At 38.1% G+C, this 14,775-nt stretch overlaps 1 protein-coding gene across 1 annotated transcript in view; it reads left to right on the forward strand.

The window, feature by feature from the left end:
* REV3L (REV3 like, DNA directed polymerase zeta catalytic subunit) overlaps positions 1-14,551 on the forward strand; it is a 70,853-nt gene extending 56,302 nt beyond the window's left edge. Inside the window, exons 23-32 of the mRNA XM_066546128.1 lie at positions 1,299-1,543; positions 2,526-2,634; positions 3,491-3,697; positions 4,334-4,443; positions 5,442-5,556; positions 6,976-7,113; positions 7,922-8,112; positions 9,169-9,415; positions 10,836-11,045; positions 13,378-14,551. Of these exons, the coding sequence (XP_066402225.1) occupies positions 1,299-1,543; positions 2,526-2,634; positions 3,491-3,697; positions 4,334-4,443; positions 5,442-5,556; positions 6,976-7,113; positions 7,922-8,112; positions 9,169-9,415; positions 10,836-11,045; positions 13,378-13,518 (1,713 nt within the window). The 3' untranslated portion in view covers positions 13,519-14,551. The remainder of the gene's footprint in view (positions 1-1,298; positions 1,544-2,525; positions 2,635-3,490; positions 3,698-4,333; positions 4,444-5,441; positions 5,557-6,975; positions 7,114-7,921; positions 8,113-9,168; positions 9,416-10,835; positions 11,046-13,377) is intronic.
* Positions 14,552-14,775: the final 224 nt, after the last annotated feature.

The raw sequence follows: 14,775 nt of genomic DNA on the forward strand, positions 1-14,775 counted from the left end.
GAAACAATAGGACAAGAGGAAATTGCCTCAATTTGTTCTCTGGCTGGTTTAGATTGGGTATTTAAAAAATTTCTTCTCCAAGAGGGTAGTGAGACATCAGAACAGGCTGTCCAGGGTGACTATCCCTGGAGTTAAGAGACGTATAAATGTGGTGTTTGGCAGCATTGGGTTAACAGTTGGATTTGGTTGATCTTAGAGGTCTTTTCCAACCTAAATTCTACAATGCTATGAAAACTAGAGAGAAAAACCCAAAATCTACCTCTTGCCAGAACCAGTCCCTGACCTCCTTGTCATACATCCAAGTTCATCACTGGACACAAATTAATGTGCAATTAGTGCAAGGCAGCAGTAGCAGTTCATGTTGCTCCCTAACAGCACATCAAACCCCAACCTCTGTTTAAGGTGCAGCATCTTGTTAAGGCTGTTGGTTCTGTAAGTTCATTTATAATTTCAAGGATAAAGAAATTATATCTAACCCATTCAGTACAATGATTGAATACATAGTGTGTCAGGCAGATGGTCTTTAATAGTGATTTTTTACAAAGCACAGGATTTTACAATTATTGTTCTTTGATATTTCAGGATTTTTCAGTCCCTTGCCACCCATGTATGTAGTTTTCACACCATGTATTATGTTTTCAGCTATTTTGGTTTTTATTCTGAATGGACACAGTGCATACCTGCCCATTTGTACTTGTAAAGCCTTTACTAAAGCATTGAGTAATACACAAATAAATAGGGCTTCTCTTTCTCTTGTTGCCAGCTACACATATAACATTTTGTGGTATCTTGAACAGGGTTTGTTGTTTTCTGCTTCCTGTTCTGCTTGTGGTATCAGGGAGAAAGCATGATACCCAGTGGATTTACTGCATATTAGACTTTGTTTTCTTCAGTGATCTGCAGGTCTGACAGTAGTACAGTTTAGCAAATGCTCATTCACTGACAGTAGCATGGCCATCCACATACATTGCTGAAGCCTGTTGGATGATTGTTTTTTCCATATATAAAAAGTACTCAATTTTCAATGATTAGGGCTAAGTGAAGAGGAAACATGTGGAAAAGTTCTACTCTATGTAATACAGAGTACAGAACCATAGAACGGTTAGGGTTGGAAGGCACCTAAAGATGATCTAGTGATATAAAATACAATTAAAATATACCTTAAGAGCATGGCTGTTTATTTTGGAAAAGTAGTTATTTGTACTTTAAATTCAGGAAATGCAAGTGTGTTTGCACTAGTTAATACAGGTTTGTTCTGCCCTTTTGATGCCAATGGTTCTATCCAAACTGATTTGCAGTACCGTGTGGAGTCGGTGATGCTGCGCATTGCAAAGCCCATGAACTACATTGCTGTGACTCCCAGTGTCCAGCAGCGAGCTCAGATGAAAGCCCCACAATGTGTTCCCTTGATCATGGAGCCTGAATCCCGCTTCTACAGCAACGCTGTTCTTGTCCTGGATTTCCAGTCCTTGTATCCTTCCATTGTCATAGCATACAACTACTGCTATTCTACCTGCCTGGGACATGTTGAGAACTTAGGAAAGTAAGTTGTTACTCTTTTCTCACGATCTTTGATTCTGTAGATACTTGAGTGTGTTTTCTAAAGTACTGAGAACCCCTGGTTGCCATTGGAAACAATGGGCACGTATGCATAGCACCATTTTCTGTTATACAGTACAGATGATAAAAATCTGCCATGTGGGTGTGTGCACATGTTATACACATACATATACAAATCTATATGTATTTCTAATTAAATATAGAATTAGACTGTTCTCTTAAAAACCCCTGGAAACAACTCTGTGCATGTATGTATATACACCTCTTTGATTATTGTGGTGGTGGTGCTGGTTTTTAATATTGCTTCACAACAAGTCAAAATTACTGTAAATCCACCATCTGTCTTCAAAACTAGACTGGGGTTATTGCTTAATGAATTAGGATTGTTTGTGTATCACTTGTAGTTCACTCTGGTTCTAATTACTAAAAATTAAAAGGTAAAATTGAATTATTCTTTGTAGCATCTTATCTTTTATTGAGCTTAACAGTTACTCCATTAATTGGAGAAAGATCTCACTGCTCATTATAATTACCTCTATAAAACAGTATTTGGAAGAATGGAAAGATGCGTGCAATAATTGCTAGGTGTCACCATCAGGTTTCCAAGTTCTTGATTTGAAATTCTGAATTCGTAGGAAGAAACTGCAGTGTGGTACTTGGTAAACATGGATGGTTTCCATAGGGGATTAGTACATACCTCCACTAACTCAGTATTTGGTAATTATTCATAACACAGAGCGGTATTTATAAATTATGCATGTGTTGGATTTAGCTGTTTATTACTACTTTGTTCCTAGAACCTTCTGTATGTAGCTAAGAAATTTGAAATTATGTTGTGTTTGTTTATACTTGAGTTTATTCTGTCCTTGCTGGCATTATTAGCATTTTAATGTGAGCTGATGTTTTCACTTGATTAGTCTGTAAATGAATGAATTGTCTTCGTGTTTAAATTTTCTCTTTATTAGGTATGATGCATTCAAATTTGGCTGTACATCTCTGAGAGTACCTCCTGACTTACTCTACCAGATTAGACATGATATCACAGTGTCACCCAGTGGAGTAGCTTTTGTCAAGGTAATGATATTAGTGCCCTGTGACAGCATTTTCACTGCCTGTTGGCTCACTTAAGATCAAATTGATATTGTAGTTTATATTTTGCTGCATTAAGAGCTGACAGAAAGGGGAGGTTCATTCTCTCATTTCACAATGCTTTTGCTATTTGTCAGTGCTGAACTTCTGGCATCTCAGGAAGTAAAATGTCTTTATGCTTTCCTTTATACTGAAGGCTTATTTCATCTATAATTAAACTGTATTTTACTTGTGCAGTTTGGGGATCAAACAGTAATTATCTGTGTGTAACAATTCATTTTTCTCCTGCCTGTATAGCAGAATGCTTTCTTAGAAAAAGAGTAATGATTTGGGAAATGAGGGTCCCTGACTTGCTTTCCATTGTTCTCATTTTGTAATGTGTCCTGCTGGCTGATGTGTAATGAATATGGCCTGGAGCTGTTAAAAATATTTAGGCAATCACCAGCATACCTGTATTTAATGTAAAACAAAAACTTTAAGTAAAGAATATTTGCAGAATTTTTAAAAGATATGTTCCTTCATCATTTAATACTTTGAGAATTAACAGCTAAATATTGAAGTCCCATTTTAGTTAATAAGGTTATCTAAACATTGTATCAGCAGGGCTGATGATCACAAAGAACAAAAAGCTATTTGTTCTGTCCTTAAGAGCTTTGTCTGTATTCTAGGTTCCTTGTAATGTTTGTGAGAAAAGCCAAACTGTTGGTTTGGCTGGGGCATCTTGCTAGTTAATTTGTCTTCCTATCAGTGGTTAACTAACAGTTTTGGGGTTTGAGTTTACTCTTAACTGTTTCTGTTGGGCTTTCTAATACCATGGTTTTCTTTGTTCCCTTTATGGCAGCCTTCAGTAAGAAAGGGTGTGCTGCCAAGGATGCTAGAAGAAATCTTGAAGACCAGGATAATGGTGAAACAGTCAATGAAGGCTTATAAGCATGACAAGGCTGTGACTCGAATGCTTGAAGCTCGTCAGTTGGGTCTTAAATATATAGCTAATTTTACTTTTGGCTATACTGCTGCTAATTTTTCTGGAAGAATGCCATGCACTGAGGTAAGGGTTGTGGGTAAAGATGTATAAAAATGTTGGAAAGACACTAGTCAGATAACATAATATTATTATTTGAAACAAACTAAATACCTTCAGAAAAGCTGCTTTTATTAGTAGTACTGAAAATCAGCAACATAGGATTTGTTTGTGATCTTCCAGAAAAATATAAAGGTTGTCTTCTTCCTGTAAAGAAGCATTTGGAGTTGGCATTTCTGTAGAACTGTTTCCAAAGTTAGATTGGATTACAATTCTAGTAGTGGAAATAAAACAAAACATTGAGGCTTTTTCTTCATTTTCATAGGAATCAGCAGAATCCAAAAACTAGAGAAAACAGTCCCGAGCAGTCTTGTCTTGCTCCATAGATTTTAATATATATTATAAACTTCAAAAGGAGTTTAAAACAAATTATTCTTTATTTTAATACTTAATAATTTTTGATAATTTTTCTTTTAATTCTTGTTATCTTGGGGTAAGTTAAGCAACCTTTTTATTTATTATATGCATTTAAACCATGAAATAAAATATATCATCTCAATACAGTGATTTCCATAACAAGATCAAGCATGGTTAGACTGTGGTTACCAAGAGCTAGTATTTTGGTTTAGCAGTAGAATAAAGATTTTCAATCTAACTTTGCAGATTGGAGACAGCATTGTCCACAAAGCCAGAGAAACATTGGAGCGTGCCATTAAACTGGTGAATGATACAAAAAAATGGGGTGCTCACGTTGTATACGGTGATACAGACAGGTAATTCATGATCTGCTTCTTAAAATGTTTTTAAATTACAATAGTTCTTCACAGATAGATTTTTGCTTTTGTCTCAGCAAAGCAAATTTATGATGCTGAAGAGGGTGTGTGGATCTTCTTTGGATGTTGCTTACTGCCTTGCAGAATATGCAAAGTGAATAATACTGAGTTTGCTTGGGTTTCTTTAAGTACTTTAAAGGTTTCCTTTCTTTTGAAAATTATGTGGAACAGAAAGAGGGGGGGAAATATTTTTCAGTTGTGAATTAATATAAATCTAATTTACCAAATCATTATTATTTTTGTGCCTGTTTCTGATGCCATTTTTATTTTTGAAAATAGAGTATATATAATAGTAGGCATTTCACCTTGAGGCAGGCACTGTTTTAAGCTTCAGAAGTGGATACAATTCAAAAGCAGCCACCAGAGTATACAGAGATATTATTAGGCTGCCTGACATACATTTTCTCAGTCAGTCTTTCATCTAAATAATAACCATGCTCTAGGCATATCCATCTCTGTTCCACACTTGGATAATTTTTCAGCCATTGGGAAACAAAGCTTGTCTGTCTGTCCTTTCTTAATAGCTTAGGAATCCAGTGACTGATTTCAGCCAGATCTGATAAAAGACTTGACATTTCAAAGATACTGAATTCATAGTGGTTTCATTAAAAAAAATGTTGGCAAAAGGAAGTAAAAACCTGCTGCTTCCCGTAGTGGGGAAAAAATAGTGTACCAGAGCTCTTTACAATACTTCCCTGGGAACTCCAGTTTTGCAGTGTGTGGGAGCAGGCCTTCCCTGCCTCATCAGATAGTCACAGCATTCATTAGCCCCTTTGCTGAACACTGAAGTTTCTCAGATTTTTGGCTTTTCTAGCTGAAGAAGGGGAATACAACTCATAATAACATCCCTGCCTTGCTACCAGGAAAATATAGCATATGGTTTTCAGGAACTATGTTGAATAGATTTACATTCACTTCCTGTGTCTGATTTCTTCTAGCATGTTTGTACTCCTGAAAGGAGCCACAAAGGAGCAGTCTTTTAAGATTGGTCAAGAAATTGCTGAAGCTGTAACAGCAACAAATCCCAAGCCTGTTAAACTGAAGTTTGAAAAGGTAAAAGGAAAATATTTTGCTTGAAATGTGTTGGGTGTTATCAAACCAACAACAATAAAACAAAAACCAAATTTAAAAAAGCCCCCAAAGAAGTTGAAGAGAAAAGATTTTTCTGAACCCTAATGTACTTATGGATAAACAAGTCATGTGCTGTTTCTGTAGATATATTGCAAGCTCCTTAATGCCTCAGGGACCTTTTCAGAGGATCACTACAGTGTGAACAATAAAGAGAAATATTCCTAATTTCACATCAGTGGCTTGTTGTGCTGGCAGCATTAGGCAGTTTGAATTCCTGTCTCATCAGTTTTTGGAAATATCTCCCTGAGTTTGGTATTGTATACCTACAATTGAATCAATGTGTGCAACTTAGCAGAGGAAACGTTCACCATCCCCAGTTCCAGTGCATTAAATACGAGCCTGATGTTTATTTTTCAGCCTGCCTTAGCACACTCACTTCAGCATATGTCCACATGATATATACACCTGTAAAATGAAAAGTCACTAAAATCTATTCATTAGGCTTCTGGAAGAAATATTAACCACAACAAATCTTTTATAGAAGAATAAGGCAATATGTTAATGATTTTGCTGCAAGTTTGTCACTGTAAAGTCATTAGCAAGGTGTTCAAGTCAGTTAGCATTAGTTCAGGTGGTCTGGATATTTTCAAAGTACATACCTGACTCAACCAGGTAAATCAAAATTTGTAAGCCTGAGGCAACCTAAACTCACTGTTCCCTCTGACTCCCATGAGAGTCAGGAAGATGTGGTGTTGTTCTAGTAACACTACAAAGAAGAAATTGTTCTCCATTCTTTCATTTCAAAGTATTCAAGGAATGCTTACCACAGTCAAGAATCAAATAAGAGGTTGGAGAAAACAAGCAAAAGAGACCATGACCCTAAAAATCCATTCCTGAGAAAACTGTTCTCCAAGCACAGGCATTTAAAAAGCATATTTGCTCCAAATGGAGATACAGGCAGATTTTTGGTATCTCCTTAAGTCTGAAAACAGAAAGTTCTAAGCCACTACTTATGCTGGGAACATTTTCTTCTCTGACGTTTAAAATGAAATTGTCTTTATAAGAAAGAAAGATAATAGAGTTACATTAGAAATGGTGACAGGTGCAATCCAGAAAAGTAAAGGTACTTGCAGCAATGTATACTGTGTGTCACTTTCCATCTGTGCTTCAGCTAAATGAAATATAAAGTGATTTAAGAATGGAACACCACAGAATCCCAACTTCCTCAGCCATCCTTAAGAGTCCTTTGATCTATTTTATCAGGTGTAATGATTTAACAAATAAAGACAAACAAACAAACAAACCCCAACAAAGAAAACAACAAAGCACAGTATTCCTTAGGAAACCCTCTATGTTCCAAACACATTGCAGACTGGACTGTCTTCTTTCTAAACATTCCAGGTCTACTTGCCATGTGTCCTGCAAACTAAGAAGAGGTATGTGGGTTACATGTATGAAACACTGGACCAGAAGGACCCAGTATTTGATGCAAAAGGCATAGAGACAGTCCGAAGGGACTCCTGTCCTGCTGTTTCCAAGGTAAACTATTCATAGATTTCTTCCTGAATGAAATTACAATCTTCTGTTATTTCATTTTTTATTTGTCCTTTCTCACAGTTTCTAGTCCTTTGAGTTGTCTTAATCTGTTTTTCTTGTGTGAGCTATTTGAAAGATAAATTGAAGATCTTTTACAGCATTACAAGGATTTTTATTTTACAGCTTATATTTCATCCCAGAAAAAGCCCTTGGCCCATATAAGCCTTCTCAAAAACCATTCTTGATCCAGTTCACTTCAGCTGGAAGTATTACTGCCAGATGAGTGGGACACACTGATCTGTCTTCCAAATAGCTCACTTACATAATCCTAGTTCAGCTAAGAATTCTCTTAAAATACCTTTTTTTTTGCCTGTTTATTTTAAGCTGTGTATGGAGAGGTTGAAAAGAAATTAGGAAATCTTGTCCTTAGCCAAATTAAAAGAAATTTATATCAGTAAAAAAGGTAATGACATAGAAGGGTAAAGTCATGGCAAAATATTTTAGATGGCAGGGTAAAAACATCTTCTCTCATACTTTGGAAACTTCTGTAATTGTTGAAAAAATCTTTGTGCTGGAGTATGGAATGATGTCATGAAAGATGTGGCAAACTGAGGAAAAAGTTGTCCAGTAATGTGTTTATGAATAGGTCTTTGACTAGAAGACATTGCCACCTGTCAATATCCTAGTTCACCACTGATACTTTTTCTAAACAATTTATTTGTATTTCATATAATTTACTGAATTAATTGCAACTAATTCTTTTTTATTCAAACATATATGTTTTTCTCACCTTTCTCTTTTGGTTGTAAAGATACTTGAGTGTTCTATCAAGCTGCTATTTGAAACACGGGACATAAGTCAGATCAAGCAGTATGTTCAGAATCAATGCATGAAGTTACTGGAGGGAAAAGCCAGCATGCAGGACTTCATCTTTGCAAAAGAATACAGAGGGAGCTCAGCATACAAACCTGGAGCCTGTGTACCTGCTCTGGAAATCACCAGGTAATGAGATCAAGAAGTGCTAATCACAGATATTTCTTATCTTGACCTTTTGCTGACAGGTTATGGGTAGGAGCTCATAGGTTTTTTTGTCTTGATCTTTGTACTGACATATTAGATAGCAGATTGTGGATATTTTTTCTCTTAACCTTTGTACTGTCAAGTTACAGGTAGCAGTCAGATGTCTTCTTCAAATACTGTTGAAGCAGTTGTCCCTAAATTTCTTCTGTGTGTGAAAAGAGATGGTCCTGGAAAGAGCCACACATGCAAGAGGAAAGTCTTGTCAGGACACTGTGATAGTGTGTTCACTTCTGTTACTTACAGCTTGGGTTTTGTACAAGGGCTGGACTCTCCTAGATTATTCATCACTCCCAGTTATTAGATATGTTACAGATTGTGACAGTGATGTCTCTTAATGCTGTGAAATACATTACCAGGCATAGTTTTTCATTTTTAATAGAGTACCTTACCTAAAGTTAATATTTCATCCTGTTGATATCCTTGATCAGTAATAGAAAAGTAGATAATGTAAGCTGAAACATTTTGCCACCTTGCTTAATAAAAAAGGTCTTCCAGTTAAGCTATGCTTCTGTAATAAAACGTCAAAGTCCAAAACTGATATCTACTTCCAATTGAATTGTCCTTTGCTTTCTGAGTGAAGGATAATTCAGTTTGAAGCAGGTATCATTCTACTGAGCAAGCAGTCTCAGAAAGCAAAGGACCAGAATTTGACCAGAAAGAAAATTGTACTTGAGCTCTTTTTAGTACCTTGGCTGTTCCTTACTGAAATATTTCTTTAAGGAAGTGATAGCTAGAAAACAGTCTGCATGCAAATCCAAGTGACCTGAAACAGACCACGTCTCTAGGATTTGTGCCCCAGGTTCTACAATTTAGGTCCGATCACAAGACAAATTAAAAATGAAACATTTTGGCTTCACAATAGGCACTGACTCCAGCCATCTGGAGAGCAACTAATCTAGTCAGATGGGGAGGCTTACAGGCAAATGAAGTAACTATGAATGTGCCTCTGGATGCATTCTCAAGGCTGTGTTTTGGCAGGAGAATGCTTGCCTACGACCGTCGCTCGGAGCCGCGCGTGGGGGAGCGCGTGCCCTATGTCATCGTGTACGGCATGCCCGGCCTGCCCCTGATCCAGCTCGTCCGCCGGCCCCTGGAGCTGCTGCAGGACCCCAGCCTGAGGCTCAATGCCACCTACTACATCACCAAGCAGATCCTGCCCCCCCTGGCCAGGGTCTTCTCGCTCATTGGCATAGACGTCTTCAGCTGGTACCACGAGCTGCCCCGGGTGAGTGTTTTCTAGCAGGAGTTAGCAAGTGCAGTGCATCTGGCTGCAGTGGTGGGCCTTGCTGTGACTTGCAGTGGAATGAGGTTGATAGGAGGCAACAGCAAAGGTTATTTTGTGAAGCGGTGTTTGATGCTCAAATATGCAGTCCTGATTCTTAGATCTTCTGTATGTGGGGTTTTTTTTCACATAGTAAATAAGTTTTTTCAACCCTTCTCTGCTGGGCTGATCACAGTCATCCTCTGTTTCCTGATCCCTTCGATAGTATTTTGCCATAACTCTGTATTTTTAGCAGTATGTGTATGTGCATCTGTTTGGCCATACCACTTTTTAAATCTTTCTATATTAGATGTTGGAACTTCTGTTTTTCAAAAATGTTCTGACATCTCTTGTCTGTATAGAAAGGGTGGCAGCATGCCCCAGCAGCAGGAACACTTGAAAAATTTCATCACCAGAAATTTAAAGCCAATAATACCCAAACATGACTTCCCTAAAAGTTAAAGAAGTCATTGAGATGGATGCAGGAAAAGAAGCATTAGATAGCTGGATTTTAGTTTGTGATTCCCCTGACAAAAAGGGATGGTGAAAGACAGTGTATCTGTGTAGTTTGATTACTCTGCTCAGAACAGACTTCAGCAGCATAGTAATACATCATGTTCCCAGTGCAATATAGCAGTATAGCTGTATTTCCCAATACAGCCTTGATTGACTTCAGTTCTTCTTCTTTTATTTACCTTTCCAATGGCACCATGGTAGTCACCTTAAGTATCTCCAACAAGCTGTTCTAAAAAGATAAAAAGAGCCCTGGCTTTCTGCAAGGCCAAGGAGCAGCGAGGAAGTCACAGGGAGCAGAGCAGCAGGAGAGTGAAGAATAGCACAAAGCAAAAGTCATGCAGCAGCAGGAGTAAGTGCAGAGAACAAACTTCCCAGGGAGATGGGCCAGTGATGGAGCCTTGTCCAAGGAAATCAGCATGAGCTACAAAGCACCATGGCAGAGCTGTGCTCAGGACTGCCTGGCACAGACACTCCAGGGCAGGCAGCATCCAGAAAGCAGCCACTGGAGCTGCAGCCAGGGCACATTTAGATGTGGATCAGACCAGCACCTAAAAAAGGATCAGCTGCAGGAGGCAGAGTTTGAGGTGAGATCAGGAATTAAGGATGTGTGACCAAGGATGTTTCTGGTTACAGATTCCCTGTGAAATAGGTGTTGGGGAGGGCTCTGTCCAGTGTATCACTTCAGGGCAGTGCTGTACTCTTCAGAGTGCTGTGATCCATGTTCATAATTTGTGTATAGAACCCAGGCCCTGCAGGCCATCTTGCACTTCTTTCTTACTCCTTTGGAAAAAAAACAACTATGTAATCTAGGAATAAGGCAAGCTGCTCTCTTGGAAGTTCATTATGTCTTAATTATTTTTCTTGACAGATTCAGAAGGCTGCCTCAGCTGCCCACACTGAGCTAGAGGGACGCAAGGGCACCATCTCCCAGTATTTCACGACCTTACACTGTCCTGTGTGTGATGAACTGACCCAGTATGGGATCTGTAATAAATGCAGAAGCCAGCCCCAGCATGTGGCAGTGATTCTCAACCAAGAAATCCGAGAGTTGGAGCGTAAACAAGAGCAGCTGGTCCAGGTATGATTAAAGCATTGTCAGATGTCTGTCAGCAAAAGACAGGGTTGAAATTTCAAAGCAGTGCATTACTGAATACTCCAACAGAAATGGTCCAGGTGTTAAATGTGCTGCAGATTGTTTGCTTTACCCATTGCTGTTGAAGGCAGCACAGCAGCTGTTACTCTCCTAGGCTTTGTGGAAAGCTAAGGCAAAGGAGGGGATCAGAACAGAAGAGGCTTTTCTCACTTTCTTCTGATTTTTAAGAGTACCTTATATGGTTTGTAGGTCCCTTTTTATAATGACAGAGAGCTGTGAGAGTGTAAAAGATTCACTCTTTTTTGCATTAAAATAACAGATGATGTTCTAGAAACAAAAATGTTTGGGTCAGAAAATTTATTTATTTATATGTAAAACATGGATGTGGTTTAGCTTGGGGATTTTCTTGATACCTTTCCTCTCAATAGGAATTTTCCAAGCTGCTTTTTCCCCTTGAGCTAGAAGTCAATTAAGAGGGTAGCTGACTGTGCTCATGAATATATTACAGCAAAATACAATGCTTCCCCTTGTGGAAACATATGCATACCTTCACCTAATTTTCATACTGTCGTATTTTATAATTAATAAATATTTTAGTGAAAATTTATTTTTAGCAGTAGTATGTGAACCATTTTAAAGACTTGTCTGAATGTCAGGGATATAAATGTTCCCAAATCTAAGCATTGATTTGATAGGTTCTCATGGGGCTGTAATTCACTTCATAAATATTTCATTACTAAGGTGTGGACTTCTTGTTGTATTTTGTAATATTTGCCCTTATCTGCACTGTGAATGGCAGAAATGAGGAATTGCATGTTTTGCTGAGGTACTTTGAACTCTTTGCATTGCTCTTGCTCTGAAATAAAGCAGAACTTGGCAGGCTGGTCCAGACCCACAGAAGGGTCAGTGAGTTTGATTAGAACATTGTCTTGTCCCTGCAACACACAACAGCTCAGCAAGGCCTGGGATCCTGTCCCAGTCAGTGTTTGATGTCTCTGTAAGAGCATCTGTCTTATTTTAATGTGAAGGCTCATATATCCTTCACAGCTTAAATCTCTAGCCCTTTGAGATTATAAACATGCTGGAGCCAGCAGAAAACTGATATAACACTGAGCTGTACATTATTTTAAACTGCACTCAAAAATTATGTGCTCTATGTTAAAACCATAGACTTCTCCTCTCAACACAAATTGAACTTAGGACTTGTCTCAAGTACCATAGTTTGATCCCTTGCATTTAAACCAGCCACAGCCTCTTTCAGAAGAACTGGGATAGATGCAGTTCTGAGGTTACAAAGCTGGAACCAGCTGTTTAAATCCTGTTCCTTCTGGTCACAGGATTGGTATCCTCTGAGATGCCACCTGTGGGACTTGGCCAGGAGGGGCTGCCCCTCTCCAGCCATTGTCAGTCTGCAGGGATTTGGTGCTGATGCAGGCCTGGCATCACCAGGGAAGGTGAAAAGAAGGAAAAGAACTAATTTTAAAAGCAAAGGGATACAATTTCAGTTTGTTGATTAAGCAATGCAAGTGATAGGATAAACTGTGTAACATTTTAATGTTACAAAACACAGGTGTGGTTGGAAGCAAATTTCTAAGGTTTTAGAAAATCTGTTGGAGGTGGCAAATGCTGCAAAGGTTAAAAATAAGAGCAAAGCAGGGGCCTTTAGTTTCCTAAAGGTGTCTGCCTTTGGAAGAACTGCCTGCTGCTATTTTATTCCATCAGGTATCTCACATTAAAGTACTTTGAAGCAGCATTAACAAGTAATTCCTTGATCAAGAAGAGCAGTGCAACTTCTATGGCCTGTGTATTTCAGTGTTGGGATTGATTGACTCTGACTAGGTAAAACTCTAATTAAAGCTTATCCTGAAATTAGTAATTTATTTATTTAAAGTCCCTTTTCTCTGCAGAGAATAACTGCAGGACAAGAGTTCTTTCATACAGAGTAAGTTTATCACAAATAGAACACACTGCCCTGCTTAAACCCAGTCAACTTATTTACCTTGTTTTTAAAAGTGCCACCACATGCACAAGTAGGACTTAAGTAGCAGGATTGAAACCCAAGCTGTAGAGTTGTGCTGTTGCTGTCTGCCCAGTTCAGTGGATGATGCTGCCAGCCCGCCACCAGCGGCCAGATGAGCTGTCTGGCAGCAGCCTGGGAGGCTGAGGCAGAGAAGGGAGCTGCTGTGGGTCCCTCCATGCTGGGGAGAAGGGCTGTGCCTGTTCTGCTGATACAGGCTTGTGGAGTTTGTAGTCCCTAGTGGTTTGTGCCTCGCTTGTGGTGTTTAAAATAGTTTTTGCTTTTTCTTATGTGATACAGATATGCAAGAACTGCACAGGCTGCTTCGACCGGCACATCCCGTGTGTCTCCCTCAACTGCCCTGTGCTTTTCAAGCTCTCCAGAGTGAGCAGAGAACTGTCAAAGGCACCCTATCTCCGCCAGCTGCTTGACCAGTTTTAAATGATCTGTGTTACAGGATTCCAGGTGCTATTTTTTTTTCCTTCAGTGTTTACCACACTAAGACTATTGTGCATGGTGCTTTTTCAATTCTCACCTAGTCCAGGATTTCCATTTTAACTGTTGGGTTTATTGTCTGAAGAATAATGAACGCTTACCATAACTAAATTGAAAAAAAAAAACAACTACCCAACCCATTTGTTGATCTATGAATAGCTCACTTTTTAAGATGTAAAAATTTCTTCTTCCTTTCATGTTTCTAACATACTGTTTTATAATGCTGATGTTGAAATAGCTCTGTGTAACATCTTGTAAATCCATTTCAAAGTAGAAGTCAAGTTTACTTCCTGGAGGAAGGAGCACTGAAAACCTCTTGAAATGATAAAACCATTCGTGTGTGTTCTTGAACTGTCAGTATCAAGACGTGTTACTTATATATTCTCCATTCACTTTATAATTTTGTCTGCGAAATATTTTGTAAATACACTTTTTTACTTTTCAAACAACTGAGTAAAATAATGTGCAATGACTTTTATACAGATAATTTTAAAGTTGGTTGGTATATCTCCTCCTAAGTTTTGCTTGATTCCAAGTAGATTGTTATTTTGATCAGACTGTGCAAGCAGTAGTACCATGTGTAGCATTTTGAAACATTATTTTCTAAAAATTGCTGTCTTGCTTTAGCTATTAATGGGGCATTGTGAGGAACTGTGCAAAGACATTTTTGTTACAAACCTGTGGGACTGTTGCAATACTTTAAATATAAAATTTTATTCCATTTTTGCTTGTTTTGTATAGACATTTCTATTGCTTCTAAATATGCTTAAAATATTTTCTTTCCTTACGTACTGTACAGTTAAATCTTATTTGCCACCATCTTGACAAAATGTGTATTTAGAATATTTGTATAACTGTATAAAATGGAAAAGGAATTATGTGGTCAGTGCATTGTTTTCTAAACTGGAAATCATTTTGTTTTAGAAGTTAATAATGGAAACCATATTAAAGTTGAATAAAATGATATGGTAAAAAATGATTTGGGTTTTTTTAATATTTACCCTCAATTTGTTTCTGTCTCTGGCACACACAATAATGTAAAACAAGACTGCTCAAATCAAAGTTAAGAATCCAGCTTAAACTTTGGGATCTAAAACATCGGTAGAAGTTCTTAGAGGCCTTCCCCAAACCAGAAGAGAAACATTTCCAGTTCTCCATTAGTCAGACAAAGACTGATTTTTAAATTTAGAAGTCTAGAGAAGG

Source organism: Molothrus aeneus, chromosome 3, assembly GCF_037042795.1.
Source record: "Molothrus aeneus isolate 106 chromosome 3, BPBGC_Maene_1.0, whole genome shotgun sequence".
NCBI lineage: Eukaryota > Metazoa > Chordata > Aves > Passeriformes > Icteridae > Molothrus > Molothrus aeneus.